Source organism: Leucoraja erinacea, chromosome 6, assembly GCF_028641065.1.
Source record: "Leucoraja erinacea ecotype New England chromosome 6, Leri_hhj_1, whole genome shotgun sequence".
Lineage (NCBI taxonomy): Eukaryota > Metazoa > Chordata > Chondrichthyes > Rajiformes > Rajidae > Leucoraja > Leucoraja erinaceus.
The window spans coordinates 6,643,081-6,668,922 of NC_073382.1; the positions used below are offsets into that span (position 1 = coordinate 6,643,081).

General features: G+C 45.3%; 1 protein-coding gene across 5 annotated transcripts in view; it reads left to right on the forward strand.

Annotated features, from left to right (window-relative positions):
* Nucleotides 1-25,166, forward strand: part of atp10a (ATPase phospholipid transporting 10A) — a 448,633-nt gene extending 423,467 nt beyond the window's left edge. For 2 of the 5 annotated variants that reach the window (XM_055636513.1, XM_055636514.1), the window contains exons 18-23: nucleotides 3,910-4,035; nucleotides 11,386-11,586; nucleotides 12,591-12,671; nucleotides 12,774-12,878; nucleotides 14,656-14,843; nucleotides 19,974-25,113. In XM_055636513.1, the coding sequence (XP_055492488.1) occupies nucleotides 3,910-4,035; nucleotides 11,386-11,586; nucleotides 12,591-12,671; nucleotides 12,774-12,878; nucleotides 14,656-14,843; nucleotides 19,974-20,673 (1,401 nt within the window). In that variant the 3' untranslated portion in view covers nucleotides 20,674-25,113. Of the gene's footprint in view, nucleotides 1-3,909; nucleotides 4,036-11,385; nucleotides 11,587-12,590; nucleotides 12,901-14,655; nucleotides 14,844-19,973 lie in introns of those variants that run through there. The other 3 variants (XM_055636515.1, XM_055636516.1, XM_055636517.1) reach the window with 3 other exon arrangements.
* Nucleotides 25,167-25,842: the final 676 nt, after the last annotated feature.

Genomic DNA, 25,842 nt, shown 5'->3' on the forward strand with positions numbered 1-25,842 from the left:
TGTAGAATTAGTGGTATCATTATGGCTTGTTGATGGGTAGCACACTCGTTGGGCTGAAGGGCCTGGTTGTGTGCTATATGTCTCCGTGGCCTTCACACGTCAGACCAAATCATTGTATTATTTTTCTCTATCCCTGAATCCTTAAAATTATCCCTGTAGTTCAGATGCACTGGTAATCTGTGGAACTTTGTGACTCTATATGTTACAGTACAGTACAGTAAGGCAGTGGTAGAGTTTCTGCCTTACAGCGCCGGAGATCCGGGTTCGACCCCGACTACTGGTGCTGTCTGTACGGAATTTGCATGTTCTCCCCGTGACCACGTGGGTTTTCTCTGGGTCGGTGTGAACCCAGTGGGCCGAAGGGCCCGTTTCCACGCTGTGTCACTAAACTAAACTGAACGATGCCTTTCACTTCAATCATTGCTATTAAATAAAAATGCTTCTTTTACCATTTTGGATACAGTTTGACTGCGACTTTTTTTTACACACCCTGGCTGATGTTTATTAATCCATCCTTCAGGATTCCCACACACTTAAAAAAATTCTTGCCTGGCAAAAATAATTAAAGTATAATATGTACACCTCAGCAATCTCAATGCATCTACTCATTGACAGTTTAATTAACATGTCAGAACTTAAATATGATTTCATTCAGCAGAGTAAGTCAGGCGACCTGATATGATATTTCCATACTGGCAAACGACAGTGTTAGTGAAGCAGTCATTTTGTAATGAGCTGTTTTTCATCTGCCTGGGTTGCGTGATGTATTGTCGTGAGTGGGTTTATATTAATAAACCCTTTGAAAAGCCCTGCTTAATGTGATTTTTAAGCAGGCATTCAAGCATCATTAGTGTTTGTCGGGAATAGTGGTGTAATAGCTATTGCTCTGGAGCCATAACCAGAGACCTGAAGTAATGAACAGGACGTATGAGTTCAAATCCCACTTCAGCAGTCGGTGAGTTTTTAACGCCATCAGTCTGAAGAAGGGTCGCGACCCGAAACGTCACCCATTCCTTCTCTCCGGAGATGCTGCCAGTCCCGCTGAGTTACTCCAGCATTTTGTGTCTATCGTGAGTTTTTGAATTCATATCCATAACAACAAAGCTATTATTGGCGATTCCATAATTGTTGGAAAAAAATCTATCTCGCTCAGTAATGCGCAAAGTGGCTGCCTTTAGCCACTCTGTTACTCCAGATGCTATGTCCTCTGGTTGACCACTATCTGCTGCCCAAACCACTCCATCTTACCAGAAACATAGAAACACGGAGAAATACGTGCCGAAGTAGGCCATTCGGACCTTTGAGCCAGCACCGCCATTCAATATGATCATGACTGATCATCTAAAATCAGTTCCCCGTATCCCTTGTAAGACCATTCAGCTCCTCGAGCCATTCAATATAATCATGGCTGATCATCTAAAATCAGTACCCAGTTCCTGCTTTTTCCCACATATCCCTTAATTCCTTTAGCACTAAGAACTAAATCTAACTCTCTCTTGAAAACATCCAGTGAATTGGCCTCCACTGCCTTCTGTGGCAGAGAATTCCACAGATTCACAACTCTCTGGGTGTGCATGTTTTTCCTCATCTCAGTCCTAAACGGCCTACCCCTTATTCTGAAACCATGACCCCTGGTTCTGAACTCCCCCAACATCGGGAACATTTTTCCGAGCTGTGAGCTGTGAGCTGTGACAATAGTTTCAAGCCGGTGCTCCACACCATGATCAAGGGCATCTCCTATTGTTGAATCCACAAGCTCAATCTGCAAGAGCTTCACAAATACTGTGGCCATGCACGCAGGTCGGACGGACTCTGCATGCATCACAGCTTGGTTTGGGAACAGCTTCATCCAAGACCTCAAGAAATTGCCGAGAATTGTGGACGGCAGCCCAGACCATCACACAAACCAACCTCCCTTCCACTGACTCCATTTACACCTCACGCTGCCCCGACAAGGCCAGCAGCATAATCAAGGGCGAATAATCAATGGCATCCTGGCCATTCCCTCTTCTCCCTCTCCCATCGGGCAAAAGGTATAGAAGTGTGAAAACGCACACCTCCAGATTCAGGGACAGTTACTTCCCAGCTGTTATCAGGCAACTGAACCATCCTACCGGAACAAGAGAGCAGTGCTGAACTACTATCTACTTCATTGGTGACCCTCGGTCTATCTTTGTTTGGACTTTACTGGCTTTATCTTGCACTAGACGTTATTCCCTTATCATGTATCTGTACACTGTGAATAGCTCGATTGTAATAGTTTCTTGTCTTTCCGCTGACGGGTTAGAAACATAGAAACATAGAAATTAGGTGCAGGAGTAGGCCATTCGGCCCTTCGAGCCTGCACCACCATTCAATATGATCATGGCTGATCATCCAACTCAGTATCCCGTACCTGCCTTCTCTCCATACCCTCTGATCCCCTTAGCCTCAAGGGCCACATCTAACCCTCTTAAATATAGCCAATGAACTGGCCTCAACTACCCTCTGCGGCAGAGAGTTCCAGAGATTCACCACTCTCTGTGTGAAAAAAGTTCTTCTCATCTCGGTTTTAAAGGATTTCCCCCTTATCCTTAAGCTGTGACCCCTTGTCCTGGACTTCCCCAACATCGGGAGCAAACTTCCTGCATCTAACCTGTCCAACCCCTTAAGAATGTTGTAAGTTTCTATCAGATCCCCTCTCAATCTCCTAAATTCTAGAGAGTATAAACCAAGTCTATCCAGTCTTTCTTCATAAGACAGTCCTGACATCCCAGGAATCAGTCTGGTGAACCTTCTCTGCACTCCCTCTATGGCAATAATGTCCTTCCTCAGATTTGGAGACCAAAACTGTACGCAATACTCCAGGTTTGGTCTCACCAAGACCCTGTACAACAGCAGTAGAACCTCCCTGCTCCTATACTCAAATCCTTTTGCTATGAAAGCTAACATACCATTCGCTTTCTTCACTGCCTGCTGCACCTGCATGCCTACTTTCAATGTTTAAGAGGGAACTGCAGATGCTGGAGAATCGAAGGTTACACAAAAAAGCTGGAGAAACTCAGCGGGTGCAGCAGCATCTATGGAGCGAAGGAAATAGGCAACGTTTCGGGCCGAAACGTTGCCTATTTCCTTCGCTCCATAGATGCTGCTGCACCCGCTGAGTTTCTCCAGCTTTTTTGTGTGCCTACTTTCAATGACTGGTGTACCATGACACCCAGGTCTCGCTGCATCTCCCGAAAAGCAACAAAAGCTTTTCACTGTACCTCGGTACACATGACAATAAACTAGTCTGAATATTCTGCCATTGACTCCCCTCTTGACACCTCAAGGCGTTTCCCTGATCTGCAAAGCACAGTCATGGGCATACAACCCAGCACTATGAACGTTGATTTCTCTAATTTCAAGTAACCCCTACATTCCCTATCTTCCCCCCTCCTCCACCCTAGTCGGCCTCCTGGTTCCTCTGTTTGCACACCATTGTATCCCTTCGTTATCACCTCTTGTTTGCCTTGTTTGGTTAATGGCTCCATATAATCCATGTGTAAGAAGGAACTGTAGACAAAAAGTTTAAGAAGGAAATACAGATGATGTAAAATTCAAAAATAGACAAAAAATGCTGGAGATACTCAGAGGGTGAGGCGGCATCATTCTTTAAAAATGTGACGGCTGATGGGGTGGAAGGTGAGGACAAGGGGGACTCTGTCCTTGTAACGAATAGGGGGAGGGGGAGTAAGAATGGAGCCTATTCCTTTTCTCCAGAGATGCTGCCTGACCCACTGAAGATACTCCAACGCTTTGTGTCCATCTCCACATAATCCATGGTTTTACTGCCCTTTGTTCCTGGTTCCATGATGTTCATTTTACAACGGTTGAGTGTGTAACGATTGCAGGGAATCTTTGTGTAAATATTTTCTCGTGCTTCACCAGGCTGCAATGGCGAGTGACTTCGCGATCGCACGGTTTCGACATTTACAGAAGCTCTTGCTGGTCCACGGTCATTGGTGTTACTCCCGGCTGGCAAACATGGTGCTTTATTTCTTCTATAAAAATGCGGTGAGTTATTTTCTGTCGCCTGCCTTTCAGCGTAATATTCACCGTCGGTGTTATTAATAGATTTGTACATTGCCTTTGAACACTTCATCCCTCCCCAGATACACAGGTATCAGCAGTGTATACTGTTTAGAAGTAAGTAAGTAAAGTATCCTTTATTGTCATTACATAACAGTACATATTATGGTTAGCGAGCATGAGTATCAGCAGTGTATCCTATATAACCATATAACCATATAACAATTACAGCACGGAAACAGGCCATCTCGGCCCTACAAGTCCGTGCCGAACAACTTTTTTTCCCCTTAGTCCCACCTGCCTGCACTCATACCATAACCCTCCATTCCCTTCTCATCCATATGCCTATCCAATTTATTTTTAAATGATACCAATGTACCTGCCTCCACCACTTCTACTGGAAGCTCATTCCACACCGCTACCACTCTCTAAGTAAAGAAGTTCCCCCTCATATTACCCCTAAACTTCTGTCCCTTAATTCTGAAGTCATGTCCTCTTGTTTGAATCTTCCCTATTCTCAAAGGGAAAAGCTTGTCCACATCAACTCTGTCTATCCCTCTCATCATTTTAAAGACCTCTATCAAGTCCCCCCTTAACCTTCTGCGCTCCAGAGAATAAAGACCTAACTTGTTCAACCTTTCTCTGTAACTTAGTTGCTGAAATCCAGGCAACATTCCAGTAAATCTCCTCTGTACTCTCTCTATTTTGTTGACATCCTTCCTATAATTGGGCGACCAAAATTGTACACCATACTCCAGAATTGGTCTCACCAATGCCTTGTACAATTTTAACATTACATCCCAGCTTCTATATAGAGCAAGTCTGCCAAAGCCTGCAGGAACTCTTGGTTGCTAACTCCTCTTCCCATTCCTATACTGACCTTTCTGTCCTGGGCCTCCGAGCAAACGGAAGAAAGAGCACCTCCAAGGGTAGCCTCCAACCCAATGGTATAAACATTGAATTCTCCAATTTTAGGTCATCTCTACAAAACATCCCCACCCATCCCATCTCCCCCATAACCCCTTCCCACCGTCATTCCTCAACAACTTGCACATCAATATAGCCCCCCCCCCCCCCCCCCCCCCCCCCCATCTCCCTTCCCTGCTATCATCAGTGTATCTATATTACTAAAAGTCTGATCTTGACCGCTTTTGGCCCACTGTGCTGCGATTTCCGAGAGAACGCCGCCACCTACGGCCGTCATTTTTGGCCACCTCGCTCAGAGCCCCCCTCCGCCTTCCGGGACCAGAGTATTTTTCCCATCAATGAAAAATCAAAGAGATTAATGTTTTAAAAAAATTCCCCATTCCCTCTGCTGCCCCCGCAGGCGGCAGGGGGTAGAGGGAGGGACTATAAAACCCAGAAGTGTCGTGCCTCACTCAGTCTCTACCAGGCCCAGGAAGCGAGAGGGTCACGGCTCTCTGAGCTGTGAATAACACTGAACGCACGTCTACTCCACGGTGAGTCCCCTCGATGTGGCTGCTGCCAAATTGTTTGCCTTTATTTAAAGTTTGTGTTCACAAAATGAATTTTGGTTGTCAGTTGGCTGTTGCCCAATTGTTTGCCTCGCATTTTTAAAAAAGTTTGTGTTCACAAAATGAATTTTGGTTGTCGGGTGGCTGCAGCCAAATTGTTTCCCTTGGCTTGGCTTTCAAAATCGTTGCAACAGTTGGCTGCCAGCCCAAGAATCCATTCGGCCCACAATATCTATACTAGCCCTCTGGAAACCAGTACCTTCGGCTCGCAACACCTATATTAACGCAACAGAAAGCCCCCCCCCCCCCACCACTGGCGAGCAATATTGGAATTGGTGGAGAGGTGAAATATTGCGTTGGTGACCAGCCGTCCCGTGTGATGCTGGGACCCAACGGGTCCCACTTAGTCTAGTATAATACATAGTCAGCATGAATCTCAGCACTATATTTTGTATTTAACAATCAGAATCTGAATGTACACAAGGTAAAGTAGGGTGAGTTTCTGCAATGTAATCTCAATTCCAACTTTTATCAGCTTGTCAGTGACATTGTAAGGTGTTATAATAAGGATTTCATGCTGGCCAAGGAGGTATGAAAATAATGAAGTTTAATTTATCCACGCAAATGTAATAGATTATAAAAAAACGGATTGCCATCTCCCATTATCACCCAAAGCCTTTTGCAGACAAGAATTGCGGTTGACTAATCATTGCTGGAACCAAGCCAGTCATTTCACATGCAGATGGTCCAATAAATAACTGTAATAACAACCAGATCATCTGTTTAGTTCTTGCTTCAGTGAGAACTATTGGCAGGGAGGTAACTATTGACAGGAGGACCATTCCCTGCTTCCCCTTTAATGGGCACTGTTGATCATTTACATCCAACCTGAGAGTGCAGATGGGGCTTTGGTTAGTATTACACCCAAAGGATGGCACCTCCTACAGAGGCATAGCAGAATATCACCCAGGCGTTTTCAGTCTAGTTTAGTTTAGAGATACAGCGTGGAAACAGGCCCTTCGGCCCACCGAGTCTGCCACGACCAGCGATCCCCGCATATTAATACTAACCTGCACGCACTAGGGACAAGTTTACATTTCTACCAGGCCAATTAACATACAAACCCGTAGGTCTTTGGAGTGTGGAAGATCTCGGCGAAAACCTACACAGGTTCAGGGGAGAACGCACAAACGCCGTACAGATAACGCCTGTAGTCAGGATCGAACTCGGGTCTCTGGCGCTGTAAGGCAGCAGAGCTACCGCTGCACCTTCATGCCCTTCACTGAGTTCTGTGTTCAGGTCTCTGGAGTGGGATTTGGACCAGCATTTGTGACACAATAGGGAGACTGCCACCCACTGTATCGCCAGTGACATACTCAACAACTTCAGTGAATAGTAGGCACACATAACATTGAATTGTAACTGCACCAGCCGTATAATAGTCCCAGATACTCCTGGAGGGAGCAGCTCAACTGCGTGCATGATGTCTCCAAAAGTTCCAAGAGTGGATTAATAAGACTTTAAGTGAGGGAGAAAGATTTAAATGGAACCAGAGGGGTAACTTTTTTACTCAAAGTGAGGTGGGTGTACGGAACGAGCTGCCGGAGGAGGTAGTTGAGGCAGGTGCTATCGTAACATGTAAAAATCATTTGGACAGGTACATGGATTGGATTGGATAGGTTTAGAGGCATATGGGACAAATACAGACAGGTGGGACAAGTGTAGATGGGACACGTTGGTTAGCGTGGACTTGTTGTGCCAAAGGGCCTGTTTCCACACTGATTGAATCCATGACAGACACTATGAATAATTAAAATCCATCTCCTACAAGGATATACAAGAAATTAAATGAGAATACAGTGATAGTACACAGCGACACAAAATGCTGGAGTAACTGCAGTTAACTCTGCATGCTGGATGTTTATTACTTTGCACATTATTACTTTGCATATCTTTCATTCATTTGTTCTATATCTCTCTACATCCTCGTCTCTAAACTCTTGTTTTCTTTTCCCCCGACTCTCAGTCTGAAGTAGGGTTTCGACCCGAAACGTCACCCATTCCTTCTCTCCAGAGATGCTGCCTGTCCCGCTGAATTAATCCAGCATTTTGTGTCTATCTTCGGTTAAAAAAACCTCCAGCATTTCAAGTCAATAACCGTTCATCAATTCTGATGGAAGACGAGCATTAACTCTGTTTCCCAACATTCACATGTATTTTTTTCGCGATCCAAAAGGGCGGAACGATGGCGCAGCGGTAGAGTTCCTGCCTTACAGTGCTTGCAGCGCCGGAGACCCAAATTCGACCCCGACTACAGGTGCTGTCTGTACGGGGTCAAATTTGTGAATTCTCCCTGTGACCTGCATAGATTTTCTCCAAGATCTTCGGTTTTCTCCCATACTCCAAAGACGTACAGGTTTGTAGTTTAATTGGCTTGGTGTACGAGTAAATTGTCCCTTTATTGTGTGTGGGGTGACGTTAGTGTGCGGGGATCACTGGTCAGCGCGGACCCGGTGGGCCGAAGAGCCTGTTTCCGCACTGTACAGGTATCTCTAAACGAACCAAAAAGCCCTTTGACCTCACTAGCACAGTCCAAGTTGGTTAGCATTTGATGTGTTAAATAAACAACATTTCACAAATAGTTTCATCCCTTGGAGATGTCACTCTTTTGAATTTGCATTGGAACGGTGGCATCAGCAATGTTTTTTTCCACTGTTTCAGATTTCCACAGTTTCTGTCTCAGTTGAGATTTTTATTTTTAGTTTTCTAGCCATTAATGATAAATTCTAAAATACCACACTCATATGACTCTTTAAAAAAAAAACCTTCTCTCCTAACCTCTTCCAGTTTATTGTAATTTTCTGCGGGATGCCCATGGGCATGTCCCAGCTATTTTCCAGCTGTGTTGGTCCCAAGCCCATGTTCCTGACCTTACAGGTTAAATGTGGGAACTGTACGTTTCAATTTGCAACACTTCACCTAAGTTTTCTTTCCATATGCAACGTGGCAAAATCTTCGCTCGGTTAACAATCCCAAGTGTTAACCAATTGTTCCACAATACCTTCAGCGAATGTTTTCCTCAACGTGTGAGTCTGTCCCTCGGTCCCAGATAAATTCTGTGTACCTGCAAACCTTTTTCAAGAAGGTGAAATTGTGTATTACTTTTAATGGAGAATGGTGGATGCTGAACCTTTGTTGTGCTGGATTAACTCAGCAGGTCAGGCTGCATCTCTGGAGAACAGGGATAGGCAATGTTTTGGCTTGGGACGATTCTTCAGACTGATGGTAGTAGGGGGGGAGGGGGGAGAAAGCTGGAAAAAAGGTGAAGGCAGGACAACCTTGGCAAGTGATAGGTGGTTAAAGGAAAAGTTTTAGTTTAAACTTATTTCATAATGCAATCATAATGTGGAGAGGGTTAATGTGATGATCCAAACCAAACACAGGGAATGTTGGAGATACTCAGCAGGTCAAGTTGCAACTGACTGAGCAACAGTAGACATGCCAGGTCAAGAACCTTCTTCAACTCTGATGAAAGGCCATTGTTGACTCTGTTTCCCAAAATCCTCCCTCTATTTTTGCAATCCACAACACCCAGACCTCACGACCATAGAGTGCGTCTCAAATTCAGAGTAATGGAGTCAGGCAGCACAGAAATGGGCTCTGTGAATGGACAGAGTCTTTTACACAGGGTAAGGGAATCAAGAACCAGAGGAGGTTACATTGGTTTAAGGTGGAGAAACTCAGTGGGTGCATTTCATATGGACCGAAGGAAATAGGCAACGTTTCGGGCCGAAACCCTTCTTCAGACTGATCGGGGGCGGGGGTGGGTGGGGACAAGAAAGGGAAAAGGAGGAGTAGCCCGAAGGCTGGGGGATGGGAGGAGACAGCAGGGGGGCTGAGGAGGGATAGGAGACAGCAAGGACGGGCAAAATGGGAGAATTCGATGTTCAATACCCCGGGGTACAGACTCCCCAAACGGAATTTGAACCTGCTGTTCCTCCAAAATTCGGTTTCTGCAGTCATACGAACATGGAGGAGAAACAGGACAGAGAGGTCGGAGACGGATTTACAGGGGGAGTTGAAGTGCACAGCCACCGGGAGGTCACTTGGTTATTGCGGACCGAGCGGAGGTGTTCGGCGAAACGATCGCCCAACCTCCGCTTGGTCTCACCGATAAGAACCAGAGGACATTGGTTTAAAGTGAGAGGGGAATGATTTAATAGGAACCTAAATGGCAATATTTTCACTCAGGGGGTGGTGGATATAAGGAATGGGCTGCCAGAGGAGATAGTTGAGGCAGGTAAAATAGCAACATTTAAATTACACTTGAAAAGGTACATGGAAAGGAAAGGTTGAGAGGGATATGGAGCAAGCACGGGCAAATGGGACTTCCTTACAATACAATACAATACAATACCGTTTATTGTCATTTGAACCTAAGTTCAAACAAAATTTTGTTTCTGCAGTCATACGAACAAGGAAAAAAAACAAGACACACAATTAACACAAATTACACAAACATCCATCACAGTGAATTTCCAAACACCTCCTCACTGTGATGGAAGGCAAAGTCTTGTCTCTCCCCTGATCTGTATTCTTCTCCCGATGTTAAAGCCTTAGACGTGGCATGGACAAGTTGGGCCAACGGGCATATTTCCATGCTACACAACTCTATTAAGCCAACCTTTATGCTCATCTACACTAATCCCATTTGCCTGCATTTATGTTTCTATTCCTTGCTTGTTGATGTGATGCCTAAAAGCCTCTAAAACATAATAATATCTAATATCTCGAAGGGCCGAATGGCCTACTCCTGCACCTATTTTCTATGTTTCTGTGTTTCTATATGACTCTAATTAAGGTCATCCGATCCATGCAACATCCAAGTGAAACTCTCCAGTACAATCCCGTTGCTTCCTGCAGCACAGTGACCGATAGCATATAGACTTGTCCCACCCTCTCTCAGGTCATTTACCTTTCTTAAATTATTGAATTAACAAATGTTTCAAAATGTATGCTATTATTTATCCAGTGCAATAACTTGAACTTGTTGACATGGATGCTTAAATGTGAATCCCACCATGACTGCTGGGGAAACTAACATTGAAATAAATAAATCAGTGGTGATCATGAATCTAAGAGATTGTCATTAAAAACTAATTTGTGGATGTCCTTTGGTACGGATATCCGCTGCCCCTTGCCCAGTCTGGCTTGCAAGATACAAGATACAAGATACATTTAATTGTCATTGCGTGTGATGCTTCAATTCCTGCAAAATAACCTGGCCAGGCGACTAGGTTCAAAGGCAGGTGCGAGTCAGGATAAATGCTAGCCTTGTCACTGACGCACACTCGCATCACATGAATGAAAAACAGACACATTCATTAGCTGCATTACAGCTCTCCGTAATGACCCACTGATGTGCAGATACAGGAGTTGGCACAGTCCCTTTTGTGTCCTTTGATTCTCAAAACCACGATTCATCTTCATGCTCCTCTGACTGAGTGCGGCTGTCAGTCGCCTTGCCAGTCTGCTTCTCCTTGCAATCGTACAACCTGCTTTCATATAAACATCACACATCACAGAGGCAATATAACAAAATGCCCCAAATATAATTTTAGTTATCATCACTTGCACTTTGCTATTCCTATAAAACCTTATAATGTGTAATTGTTGCTATTTTAACATCTCCATTCTGCTTTCAAAAATAAATTATATTTTCTTCAGAAACTGTAACCGTGATTTAATTTCCCAAAGGTGAGACTTCTGCTGACTCAGTTACCTCGTGTCGGCAGTTTATTACTACACCCAACAAGCACAAATCACAAGATTGGCTTTGACACATTTTATTTTTTTTCAGATGTTTGTTGCCCTTCTTTTCTGGTATCAGTTCTTCTGTGGATTTTCGGGTTCGACAATGATCGACCAGTGGTACCTTATCTTCTTCAACCTTCTGTTTTCATCTGTGCCCCAACTCATCACTGGGATACTCGATAAAGATGTTTCAGCAGAAACCTTGGTGGCCTTACCGCACCTGTATAAAAGCGGGCAGCAATCTGAGGTAAGATAATGGCTTAGATAATACAAGAAGATAGGCACAAAATGCTGGAGTAACTTAGCGGGTCAAGCAGCATCTCTGGAGATGCTCCCCTTTCCTTTTCTCCAGAGATGCTGGCTGATCCGCTGAGTTACTCCAGCATTTTGTGCATATATTTTTCAGTCTAGTTTTGTTTATTGTCATGTGTACCAGTTGCCTGATATCAACTGGGAAGAAACTGTCCCTGAATCTGGAGATGTGCATTTTCACACTTCTATACCTTTTGCCCTTTGGGAGAGGGGAGAAAGGTAGTGGCCAGGGTGGGACTCATCCTTGATTATGCTGCTGGCCTTGCCAAGACAGCGAAAGGTATAAATGGAATAAATGGGAGGGAGGTTGGTTTGTGGGATGGTCTGGGCTGCGCCCACAATTCGCTGCAATTTCTCGCCATCCTGAATGGAGCAGTTCCCAAACCATATATAACCCAGTTGTTGGCTGATTAAAGGTCGGTTAATCTGATGAATGCTGGAATTTAAAAAACTATTGTTTTAATGTTAGGTAAAAGTCATTGCAAAAGGATGAGAACACTCAACTTTTAGGGCGAAAATTCCACCATCTTTACTGGTCTGGCCTACAATGGTGTAGTTAGTGGAGCTGCTGCCTCACTGCTCCATCAACCCAAGTTTGATCTCGACCTCCATTTCTGCCCGTGTGGAGTTTGCATGTTCTCCCTGTCACTGCATGAGATTGACGGATTCTTGATTAGTACGGAGATTATGTCAGAGGTTATGGGGAGAAGGGCTACGAAGAAGAGATAGATCAGCCATGATTGAATGGCGGAGTAGACTTGATGGGCCGAATGGCCTAATTCTGCTCCAAGCGCTTCTGCATGAAACCAACTTGTTCAATTGCCTTGAACAAAGAGCAGAGTGCTGGAGGAACCAGGTGGGTCTATGGGGCAAATGAACAGATTATGTTTTGGGTTGGGAAACATCTCCTGATGGCTTTCAATTGCCTTGTTCTTCCAGGAATACAAGCCATACATGTTCTGGATGAACATGGTTGATGCTCTCTACCAAAGCCTTGTCTGCTTCTTCTTTCCATATCTGGTATGGTCTTTTTTTTAATATATACCATCAAAGTAAACTGAAATACATTTGAGCAAGTGTGAAGCACAGCTATGAACCATTTTCTTGGTTTCACTCTTGTAGGCTTACCAGGATTCGGATGTTGATGTATTTACTTGGGGAACGCCTATAACTACGCTGGCCCTGTTCACGATCATAATGCACCTCTGCATTGAAACTAAAACATGGGTAAGGAGTTGTGATTTACCTGCACGATTCTTTTGCATTTGTCTAGCCTAGCTACCCATATGTATTGTTCGTAAATTGTGGTCAAACTTCCTTAATTTTAACCCTGAGCACCAAACTCAGTACAGGGTCTTGGTGAGACCACACCTGGAGTATTGCATACAGTTTTGGTCTCCAAATCTGAGGAAGGACATTATTGCCATAGAGGGAGTGCAGAGACGGTTCACCAGACTGATTCCTGGGATGTCAGGACTGTCTTATGAAGAAAGACTGGATAGACTTGGTTTATACTCTCTAGAGTTTAGGAGATTGAGGGGGGATCTTATAGAAACTTACAAAATTCTTAAGGGGTTGGACAGGCTAGATGCAGGAAGATTGTTCCCGATGTTAGGGAAGTCCAGGACAAGGGGTCACAGCTTAAGGATAAGGGGGAAATCCTTTAAAACCAAGATGAGAAGAACTTTTTTCACACAGAGAGTGGTGAATCTCTGGAACTCTCTGCCACAGAGGGTAGTTGAGGCCAGTTCATTGGCTATATTTAAGGGGGAGTTAGATGTGGCCCTTGTGGCTAAAGGGATCAGGGGGTATGGAGAGAAGGCAGGTACGGGATACTGAGTTGGATGATCAGCCATGATCATATCGAATGGCGGTGCAGGCTCGAAGGGCCGAATGGCCTACTCCTGCACCTAATTTCTATGTTTCTATGTTTCTAAACGCCTCACTATCCTAATCATTGCAAGTTCCATCCCATCGACAACTTGTTCCATGTCCGGTTGCTAAACACTTTAACTCCCCTTCCCATTCCCCACACTGACCTTTCTGTCCTGGACCTCCTCCAATCATTAGAGTGAGGCCCAGCGCAAATTGGAGGAACAGCTCCTCATATATTCAGCGGTGTGAATATTGACTTCGCTAACTTCAAATAACTCTTGCCTTCACTCCCTCCTATCCCTCCCACTTCCCAGTTCTCCGACGAGTCTGACTGTCCCGATTAAATGTTATCTCTGTTTGCTTTGTTGTTACCTTCTCCGAGCTAACAATGATCTATTCTACATTTTCCTTGATCTCCACCCCCTTTGATGTCCCATTCTCACACCTCACACTTCCCCATCTCTGTATCTCCCCTTCCCCTGACACTCAGTCTGACGAAGGGTCTCGACCCGAAACGTCACCCATTCCTTCCCTCCAGAGATGCTGCCTGTCCCGCTGAGTTACTCCACCATTTTATGTCTATCTTCGGTTTAAACCAGTATCTGCTGTTCCTTCCTACCCATGTCCTCTCACCTTGTTCCTCCTTCATGGTCACCCTGTTAGCACAATGTTAGCACGAATTAAAGTAGAAAGGAGACTTCTACAAAATGGAGCTCGCTCTTTAGATTTTTCGTTCAATGCTCCATTACACAGTTTTCACACCGAGAATGGTAAATCTCTGGAATTCTCTGCCACAGAAGGTAGTTGAGGCCAGTTCATTGGCTATATTTAAGAGGGAGTTAGATGTGGCCCTTGTGGCTAAGGGGATCACGGGGTATGGAGAGAAGGCAGGTACAGGATACTGAGTTGGATGATCAGCCATGATCATATTGAATGGCGGTGCAGGCTCGAAGGGCCGAATGGCCTACTCCTGCACCTATTGTCTATGTTTCTATTAATTGCCAATGTGTTTCCTTTCCATGAGTCTGCTAATGATCATTTATCTGTCAATTGTCTTTGGCTCTGGAGCGAGATAACTCAGTAATGCAAACGTCGCCCCCTGATGGTCAGTATTCCTTTATGTTTCCAGACTTGGATGCACGTCACCTCCATTGCCTTCAGCGTCGTTCTTTTCTTTACCGTCGCACTGAGCTACAATGCAGCTTGTCCTAAATGCTACCCTCCATCCAATCCCTACTGGACGATGCAGAGGTTGATGGTGGATCCAAAGTTCTATCTGATTTGTGTTCTTACTCCAATGACAGCCTTACTACCCAGGTAATTTAAATAAGCACTCGGAGTGGCACAGATTGGGTGCAGTCCTCATGGAATTGGGTCGTGCTGTTGACCATATGCATTGTAGACAAGCAATGTTACAAAATTTTGAGATTTAAAAAATTAATCCCATCAGATAAAGCATAACAATGTTTAATTTGACACCTAATTCACTTTCATATCTCAAGTAATAAAAAAGTTATGGCCATTTTCATACTCGGAAATTAGCATCTTGTTCCCTATTGATTTTCTATGGACATAACAAAAAAGCTGTGATCGTGGACAGTCAAAAGCCCATAACCTTCTTAAAAATTAAGAGAACTGAATGAAAATTTCAGTTATCATAGATTGAAGCATTCTGAAACAAATATAAAATAATCTTACCCCGTTGGATGACCTGAAATTAAAAACATATAATTAGTTAGTTTGCCCAATTGTAGCTTCCGTGCGGTTTCAAACTTCAATTTTTGAATCTAAACATCTATCCTGCATTTCTCTAATAAACCTTGGGTGGGGCGCAAAGTCTCCAGAGGTTTCCTAAGTGGGACAGGGGCATAACTCCCACACTTGGTGCCCTTTTGTGTAGTCACCTACAAGATTAGACCAATGAACTGTGGTACACCAAGGAATGGGAGCTGAGAAAAGAAGGTACATTTTTAAAGTGAAATAATTCACAGACATGATTTAACAGCGATATTTTAAGGTTGAATGTTTTAATCACAATTAATGTGATTTTTTTACTTCTGATGGAAGCAAATGTCAAGCTTATCCTGCAATTTATGTGAGGCTTTAAATTTAAAAAATAATTCGCATGATATGTCCAACTTATCAAGAGTGTAGTACGTTGGTGAGGCACAGTGGGGCAGCAGTGGATTTTCTGCCTTACAGCACCAGAGACCCAGATTCGATCCTGACTACGCGTACTTATTAGTGTACACGTATTAGTGTACAGGTATCGCTGGTTGGTGTGGACCCATTGAGCCGATGTGCCTGTATTCGTGCTGTATCTCTAAACTAGATTAAACTAAACACTGTATGACTCTGGGCAATACCAGATACATGCATGTTGCTAAAATATCATCCCTCGTCTCCGTACCATAGGAGCCAACCCAAATCATTCCTGTAGACCTTGCAGCAACCATTTGCACAGAAGCATTTATCATAGCTTTCAGCTGGACAAGCTGTCCAGCCCCAGTGCTGGAATGCTGCTCACTGGGGGACAAGATATGGCCAGATCACACAGAAGCACACCCTATAGCCCATCGTGTCTATGCCAGAACTATTTAGATGTCTCCCAATTCCCAGGTCCCATCTGCAAAACCTTCCAAGTAATTACTCATGTTCATGTTCATAATTGATGGGAGCAGAATTAGGCCATTCGGCCCATCAAGTCTACATCTGCTGGGTGTATGGAACAAGGTGCCAGAGGAGGCAGTTGAGGCTGGGACTATCCCAACGTCCAAGAAACAGTTAGACAGGTACAAGGATAGGGCAGGTTTGCAGGTGATATAGACCACACGCAGGCAGGTGAGACTAGCGTAGCTGGGACTTGTTGGCCGGTGTGGGTAAAGGACCTGTCCCACTTGGGCGACCTAACCCGTGAGTTAAGAAGAGTGTCTTCGACCTTCAAGCTCGAGGGCACTCGCTTGGAAAGTCTCGAGATGGATAGACCGACCGCGTTGAAACCGCGAGCTGGATCAACCGACCGCACACACACACACACACACACACACACACACACACACACACACACACACACACACACACACACACACACACACACACACACAAACACACACACACACAAACATTCACTCACACACACACACACATACATATATTTCTTTACTTTGCCTGCCTGCCTATTCATCCATTGCGCTCTCTCTCTCTCTCTCTTCTCTCTCTGCCTGCGCCCACACCTGCGGCCAGCTTCAGCATGTGGTGGGGGGGGGGGGGGGGGAGTGGGAAAGAAGGGGAGAGAATGGGGGGAGAAGGAGTGGAGACACTTTTAAGAAGTATAATAAAGTTTAGCGGGCATTTTACCTACCAGTAGGTTTTCCTTGGTCCTGAAAACTCCAATGAGCCAATCAAAATGCCCGGTTAGCGGAGGAGATTGCGTACAGCTGCCCTCGACTGCCTGTAACTAAATAGGCACCACACTCCACTGCACTATGAGTTCAAAAAGACCCATGCCGACCAAAATCTACTCACAGAAAAATTTTCAACATGCTGAAAAATTTTCCGCGACCTAGCTGAGGCCACGATTATCCGGGAACATCCCTTGAGCATGAAGGAGAGTTCCAGCGACCTCATAGGGCCTCCTAAGACCACGTGTCGACTGTGCTGTGAGTTTGAAGGTCAAAGACACTCTTCTAAACTCGAAGATTAGGTCGCCCAGGTGGGACAGCCCCTTAAGTTGGGCCAAACACCGTGACCAGTGTGGGTTTTCTTCGGGAGCTCCGGTTTCCTCCCACACTCTAAAGACGCACAGGTTTGTAGGCTAAGCTGCTTGGTAAAATCGTAAATTGTCCCTAGTGTGTGTAGGATAGTGTTAGTGTGCAGGGATCGCTGGTCGGCACAGTGGGTTGAAGGGGCTGTTTCCATGCTGTATATCGATACTAAAGTAAACTAAATATTCAGGAGCGTGTCCAACACACTGGTGCAATATTATATTGCACATCACGGAATATTTAATTCGCAAAACTTAGCTCATAGATTTATTTGTCTGATTTATCTATTGAATTGGCAATATCTTCCTGCAGTAAACAAGAAACTAGAGGCTAGAAACTCTCTGGCTCCAGCAGAGAAGGGGCCGGAGTTGGGGAGGTAATTACTGGTTTAGATTAATTTTGTTTAGTTCAGAGATACAGCGCGGAAACAGACCCTTCAGCCCACCGAGTCTGCACCAACCAGCGATCCCCGCACATTAACACCACACACACTAGGGACAATTCACAAATTTACCAAACCAATTAGCCTACAAACCTGTACATCTTTGGAAGTCCGGGTGGAAATTGGAGATCCCGAGGAAAACACAGGCCGGTCACGGGGAGACCATACAAACTCCGCACGGACAGCACCTGTAGTCAGGATCGAACCCAGGTCTCTGGCGTTGTGAGGCAGCAACTCTACCGCTGCGCCCCTTGTCTGCATCACGCTTGTGACCCTTTCGACATGCTGACTACATGGACATTCAGGATGCCGAGTGCTGCCAAGTTCTCCCAATGGGGGTGTCCCGGTGGCACAGCGGTAGAGTTGCTGCCTTACAGCGCCAGAGTCCCAGGTTCATTCATGACTACGAGTGCTGGTCTGTACGAAGTTTGTATGTTGACCCCGTGTCCTGTGTTGGTTTTAAAAAAAATGTACAGGTGCACAACCTTTTATCCGGAAGCCTTGGGACCAGACACTTGTCGGATTTCGGACATTTTCGGATTTCCGAATGGAAGATTTTTAGCGTAGATTAGGTAGGTAGCGCGGGCGGCTTGAAAAGTCTGGAGCGACTGCCTCCTCCCCGGAGACCGGGGAATCATTGTAAATCATTGCATAAATGTTAGTCAGTTAGTTTGGATGGATTTTATGTGGTGGTGGTGGGTGAAGGGGGAAACTTTAATTCTTAGTCCCCTACCTACCTGGTCGGCGACTCCCAACATCGCGGAGCTGGGGGCTCCGTCCGGCCGCGGGCGGCGCCGGTTGTAGCTCCGACCCCGGCAACTCGACCCCTGGCTGCGAGGCGCTCCAAATCCAGCGCCGCCCGCGGTCGGACGCCCGGAGCCCCCAGCTCCGCGAACGTTGGGAGAAGGCGGCCTCAGCGCCCTGGAGCTTACCGCACAGCGACCCGGTAAGGCATTGCCCGCTTCCCGCTGGTATCCCAGCGCTGCGACGCCGCCGACTCCCAACATTTGCGGAGCTGGGGCTGCGGGCGTCCGGTCGCGGGGCAGTGCTGGATTTGGAGCGCCTCGCAGCCAGGGGTAGAGTTGCCGGGGTCGGAGCTACAACCGGCGCCGCCCGCAGCCCCAGCTGGGAGTTGGCGGCCACAGCGCTGCGGAGCTTACTGCTCGGCGACCCGGTAAGGCATTAACCGCTCCCCGCCTCTCCGACCAGGTAGGGGACTAAGAATTAAAGTTTACCCCTTCAACCCCCCCTTCACATAAAAGCCCTCCAAACTAACTGACTAACATTTAAGCAATGATTTACAGATGTTTAAGTGTCTCCCCGGTCTCCGGGGAGGAGGCAGCCGCTACAGTAGTACAGACCTGGGTTGACCGTGGGTCGTTTCGGGTCAAGTTTGGCGCCAAACGCGAGCTTTGGTGTGCAGACGACATCCTGGAAAAAATGTCCGGTTTTCGGAGTTTTTCGGTTGCTGGAACACCGGATAAAAGGTTGTGCACCTGTATATGCAAATCCAATTTTTCAGAAAACACAAACATACATAAGGGTAATACGATCAAAACTGCCTTTGTGGCAGTTTACAAAACAACAGTCATTTAATTTAAAAATAACGTCATCCTCATCAGCTGTACACGACCTCCCGCAGCGAGCAACGTTCACAGAAGGCCTCTAGAGTCCCCCTGGACACCACAAATTCCCCCCCCCCCCCCCCCATCCGCATTTGTTTACCCTCTTTTATTTTTTCCATACAAAATGATTTTATTCAGAACAAACAAAAATACAAAGTAGTACCACGATCAAAGAATGCCTATATTGGCATTTTACAAAGAAAGTTATCACATTAAAATATGAACATTTTTATCGATAATACATTCGACCTCCTGCGGTGACCAGCGTTCACAGAAGGCCTCCCCAGTCCCCGTGGACACCGCGTGTTCTCTCTCTAGGGACACGCAGACACGGACGTAACCCCGGAAGCGTTGGTTTACCCCGGGAGCTCAGGTTTCCTCCCACACTCCAAAGACATACAGGTTTGTAGGATAATTGTCTTGGTAAAAAATTCTAAATTTTCCCTGCTGTGTGTTGGATATTGTTAGTGCGCGGGGATCACCGGTTGCCGAGGACGGTGGGCGCTGTATCTGCAAACTAAACTAAATTTGAGATGTTCCTCTTCTTTGCTCTACTTTCCATTTTGGCACCGTGCAGTTTGTTGTTTATCACTCTCTCTGAAAACATTTATCGCAGGTACCTGTACCGAGTCTTTCAAGGCACCATGTTCCCTACTCCGACCCAGCGTGGGCGGCAACTGGACAAGCTGCGCCCTGTGGTGTGGAGCCGTTTTGGCAAGTGGACCGCACCAGGGAATTCTTCAGTCGTGCCAAAGCCTGACGTGGTGACCGTTGTTTCCACACGCTCCGGAGTTGGAGTCGGTGATCCAACGCCCAGCGATAGCCAACGTATTCCAATGGATGATGCACGCCCAACGTCCAACGGACCCAGACATAAGCAGGCGGCGTCAGAGTTATGGGAAACCAGTCTATCTGGTCAGGAGTTTGAAGGAAATGTCAAACTCACCATTCCAAATGGCAACTCGGCATCAACCCAAAACAGACTGTCACATGTACACAATGTTCAGCGCATTGAGCTAGTGACAGAACTGCCCCTTATAGAAGATGGCATACCATTGAGCCCTTACAGCGGGATAGACCGGTCAAGTGTACCTTTACCAAACTGGAAGACATTGACAACATCGATCGATGATACAACACATTCTTTACATTCCTTGTCACAGACACAAACATTGGAAAGTGAGATATTTGGTTACATGGAGCTTGAGAGTGGAAAACTCTCTGAAGAATGGCTTCAGAACACTTCCATCATCTCACCCCGAATGGTTCAGCCAAAGACATCGGATGATAGTCATCTGGAAGAGGTTCCATTGTGACTAAAACCCGGCTGCTTAAAGTGCCTTTGTTTTACATTTTGCACAGTATCGGATTATAGTCTTAAAAAAAAATTGTATTTAATATTAGATTGTCTTCTCATGAATCTTTATCAAGAGTAAAACGTATTTTATAATTTGCACATATAGAAAGATATAAGGAATAATTGTGCAAGATTTAATATATAGTTTTCTGAAATAGTGCTGTTTTCAAAATGGAGTTTGTATCACTGAGTTTCTGTTTGTAACAAAGAGTCACGAACAAGGGGTTGTAACTACAACACAAAGGGATGATCATTTAAAACTGAAAAACTTAGAAATGTTTTCTTTCAGATGGTAGTGAATCTCTTTAATTTTCTGCCCTCCAAAGGTGATGGCAGCCTGATCTTTTGATATATTTATGCAGATCCATTAATATTAGTAAGATTCAGCGATTGAGGCTTAAAGGGAACTTGCACAGATGAAGATTTGAGGTCAGTATGGATCAGCCATGTTCATATGGAATAGTGGGCAGGTTTGAAGGACCTGGTAGCGTAGTCCTGATCTTAATTTCTTGTGCTCATGTACTCGAGATGTGTCTCATCGTCGTAGAGTCATACCGCATGGAAACGGGCCCTTTGGCCCAACTTGCCCATACTGGCCAACATGTCCCAGCTACACTGGTCCCACCTGCCTGCGTTTTGCTCCATATCCCTCCAAACCTGTCCCATCCATGTAAATTTGTCTCCAAACAAATGTTTTCCTTGTCATAATTTCTCCAAACTCCAGGAGAGAAACCACCTGGAACTGAAAGGACCAAAGGGACGATGGTCAGAATGTCGGTGAAAGCAGAAGACAAGTAGGGGATATCCATGGATCACTACTTTAAGGGACATTACTCTGTTCTCAATAAGCAACACTCTACATCTTCTGTGCACATATTTGTATATGGATATCCTGCCAGATTGTCCATCCATGTTGGGAAATCAAAACTAACTCTTTTTAAAGGGGTTAACTAAGAGTTTATGGGGAGAAGGCAGGAAAATGGGGTTGAGATGGAAAGATAGGTCAGCCATGATTGAATGGTGGAATAGACTTGATGGGTCAAATCACCCCATTTTGCTCTTAGAAGTTATGAACTAATTAGTGTATCTGCTTCATACTCTAATCACAGGTTACATGTATGTGGTGTATGTGAGCTTTAGTGTGTCCACATTTAGAATGGAAACTGCCAAAGTAAATATTATGTTGTCTTTGACACTCTTCTCTCCCTCTCAAGGAGATGCTGCAGTGTCAGTTCCTGCAGCAGGGTGTAATCTAAGCAAGATAAAGATTATATTGAAATAGGAGTAATGGCGATTTTCTAGGCAACTGCTGGCGACTGTCATAGTCACCGAAAAACCAGCGACAACCTATGTCACCCTGGTGACAACATACGACAGCACCCACGTCAGGAGAAGTCAAACTATGCTCATTGGCGTCAAACACTGTCGGCAAAAATTTTGCAACATGTTGAAAATTTAGCGACGGCCAGAAGGACACTACGACTTTTTTGCGCGACTGAGGGGACTAATCCCGGCGACCATCGGCAAACATGTGGCGACAAACTAGTCGCCTGTGGTTGCCTAAAAAATCACCTAAGTGGGACAGGCCCATTCAGTCCCTCAGTCCTGTTACATCCATATCCATCTCAAGTCAAGTCAAGTTTATTTGTCACATACACATACGAGATGTGCAGTGAAATGAAAGTGGCAATGCTCGCTTTCTGTACAACTAGGCTGACAAATATCTTTCAGTTTCATAGGTAGAACTATATGGAAGAGAATTCCACAATTGTAACCGGAGATGTGTTTCCAACAAGGATGTGGGTCTGATTTTAAGATTGGTACTTAGTTCTTTATTCCCTCACTATTATATACTGTTACTATGTAAGCATTTCCATCGCAAAGGTAGATGTGGGATTTTATGATGGTAGAAATGTGGCAAAACGTTGCTGTTAAATGTGATGGCTGCATTAAGTAAGAACAGTCCTTTTTATGACTCGCTTGCTGCCGAATGCTGCCCTTGATATGAAAGGAAGGTCAACTATATTGGAACCCAAAACGTCATAGAAACATAGAACATAGGTGCAGGAGGAGGACTTTCGGCCCTGCGAGCCAGCACCGCCATTCATTGTGATCATGGCTGATCATCCACAATCAATAACCCGTGCCTGCCTTCTCCCCGTATCCCTTGATTCCGCTAGCCTCTAGAGCTCTATCTAACTCTCTCTTAAATTCATCCAGTGATTTGGCCTCCACTGCCCTCTGTGGCAGAGAATTCCACAAATTCACAACTCTCTGGGTGAAAAAGTTTTTTTTTCTCATCTCAGTTTTAAATGGCCTCCCCTTTATTCTTAAACTGTGGCCCCTGGTTCTGGACTCCTCCAACATTGGGAACATTTTTCCTGCATCTAGCTTTTCCAGTTCTTTTATAAGTTTCTATGAGATTCCCTCTCATCCTTCTAAATTCCAGTGAATAAATCCCAATCATCCCCCTATTCCCTCCACAGATGCTGCCTAACCCACTGCGCTACTCCAGCGCTTTGTGTTTTTACTCAGCCAGGCTGGTTGGCCCTTTGAGGTTGTGCGGGGTCTCTATAAAAGAGGTGCAATAACTCCCAATACCAACTTCAGCCCACCTGACGGAGGCGGCACTGTGGTGCAGTGGTGTAGTTGCTGCCTTGCACCACCAGCGACCCTTGTTCGATCCTGATACGGGTGCTATCTGTACGGAGTTTTACGTTCTCCCCATGACTGCGTGGGTTTACTCCTGGTGCTCTGGTCTCCTCCCACACTCCAAAGATATACAGTTTTGTAGGTTATTTGGCTTTGGTAAAATTGTAAATTGTACCAACTCTGCAGGATAGAGCTAGTGTGCGGGGATCGCTGGTCGGTGCGGACTCAGTGGGCCGAAGGTCCTGTTTCCGCGCTGTATCTCTAAACTAAACTAAACCTTAAGCCTTGCAATTTCCTTCTGTGAATGGAACTTGCAAAACAACCTCAATGGTACAAAAACATATAGTTTTGTAAGAGGTGAAGAATTTAGTTTAGTGTATTGTTATGTGTGCCGAGGTACTGCGAAAAGCTTTTGTGTTGTGTTGCTCGCCACATTATTGCAAATTATTTATAAGTGCCAAAATCTCCTACTATAAGTAAACATAAGTCCATTTTTAAATCATGCATGCAATGGTTTCTATTAAACAGCATTAAACAACCTGGTCTATTTTCATCCTAGAAAAGATATTTTCTTCACCTCATGTTTACAATTTTTTTTTTACGAAACAAATCTTATTTATTTGAATTTATTTGCAAAAATAATTTTGATCATTGAGCTATACAAACACTATTCGGTCAGAAATTAGATAGATTGTTAATGATCGGATTTGGATGTGCTGATTACCGTTTGCTCTTAAAACATGTATAATGACTATAATAACACAGCAGTTTGGAAGCGCTGAGGAGGAACTAAGGGACTGGCATTTTTTTTAAAGTGGCCTTTCAAACTTTGGCACTGAGCTGCCTACAAAATACCGTCGAGAGATAGTCATTGTTGGAATGCCTGTAAATGAAGCAGACCTGCGCATGTAAAAGGAAACAAAATGCTGGAGTAAGTGCTGGGTCAGGCAGCATCTCTGGAGAACATGGATAGGTGACGCTTCTGCAGACTGAAGAAGAGTCCCGGCCCCGAAATGTCACCTATTCATGTTCTCCAGAGATTTGTGGCCTTTTGTGTAAACCAGCATCTGCAGTTCCTTGTTTCTGCTGACCTGAGCATGCTTCTGATAAACAAACTTCGGGAAAGCCGTGTTTTGCATTATAATTTCAACAGCTCAGAAAATACCAACACTGAACTTTTGGAACAAAGGCTGGACAGGTGTTTAAAGGGTTAAGACTGCTTACGACTGTTAGACCATAAGGTGTCACCAGCTTTTTCTCGAAAATGGGTGCACATCTGTGAGTGACCAATGGCACCTTATATATGACATTCTTTCATATTGTTTCTTTGAATGATCAGGAAAAAAAGTCTCTTTGTTTTGAATATAAAACATATGAAGAAAATTGTAAGCAATGTGTTCATTATTGTAACTCGAGAATTATAATTATTAAAAAAATAGAAGTTATCAAAATCATGTGGATTTCTGCAGTTAACTTGAGACGCACGGATCATTCTGGCTGCCAATTCCCAAGTTAATTTGGTGTTTTTATATCTCGTGTTCTCTGGTCTTCCGAGAAGTATTCTTGTCTGAAGTATATCACATGTCTATATCATTTTACGGGTAGTAAACTCATTTCTGCTCTGTGCCAATAAACTCGAGTCCTTTCACAAGTCTCAGAATTTGCCCAAATGATCATTCTAAGTACATGAAGGAACAGCAGCTGTCGTGTTAAAATGACTGTGTAAGTCACTGAGGCCAAGTACACTTCTTCCCACCCTGCCTCCTGTAAGGGCCATCCCTCACTCCCAATTCCTCCGCCTACGCCGCATCCGCACCCAGGATGAGGCGTTCCACACCAGGGCATCTGAAATGTCCTAATTCTTCAGGGAACGGGGATTCCCCTCCTCCACCATGGATGAGGCTCGCACCAGGGTCTCTTCCATACCCGGCAACACTCTCTCCCCATCCCCGCACTCGCAACAAGGGCAGAGTCCCCCTAGTCCTCACATTTCACCCCACCAGCCGTCACATACAACAAATAATCCTCCGTCATTTCCGCCACCTCCAACGTGACCCCACCACTCGCCACATCTTCCCATCTCCCCCCATGTCTGCCTTCCGCAAAGACCGCTCCCTCCGCAACTCCCTTGTCAATTCTTCCCTTCCCTCCCGTACCACCCTCTCCCAGGGCACTTTCCGTTGCAACCGCAAGAGATGCAGCACTTGTCCCTTTACCTCCCCCCCTCGACTCCATTCAAGGACCCAAGCAGTCGTTCCAGGTGCGACAGAGGTTCACCTGTATCTCCTCCAACCTCATCTACTGCATCCGCTGCTCTAGATGTCAGCTGATCTACATCGGTGAGACTAAGCGGAGGTTGGGCGATCGTTTCGCCGAACACCTCCGCTCAGTCCGCAAGAACCTACCTGACCTCCCGGTGGCTCAGCACTTCAACTCTCCCCTCCCATTCCCAATCCGACCTCTCTGTCCTGGGTCT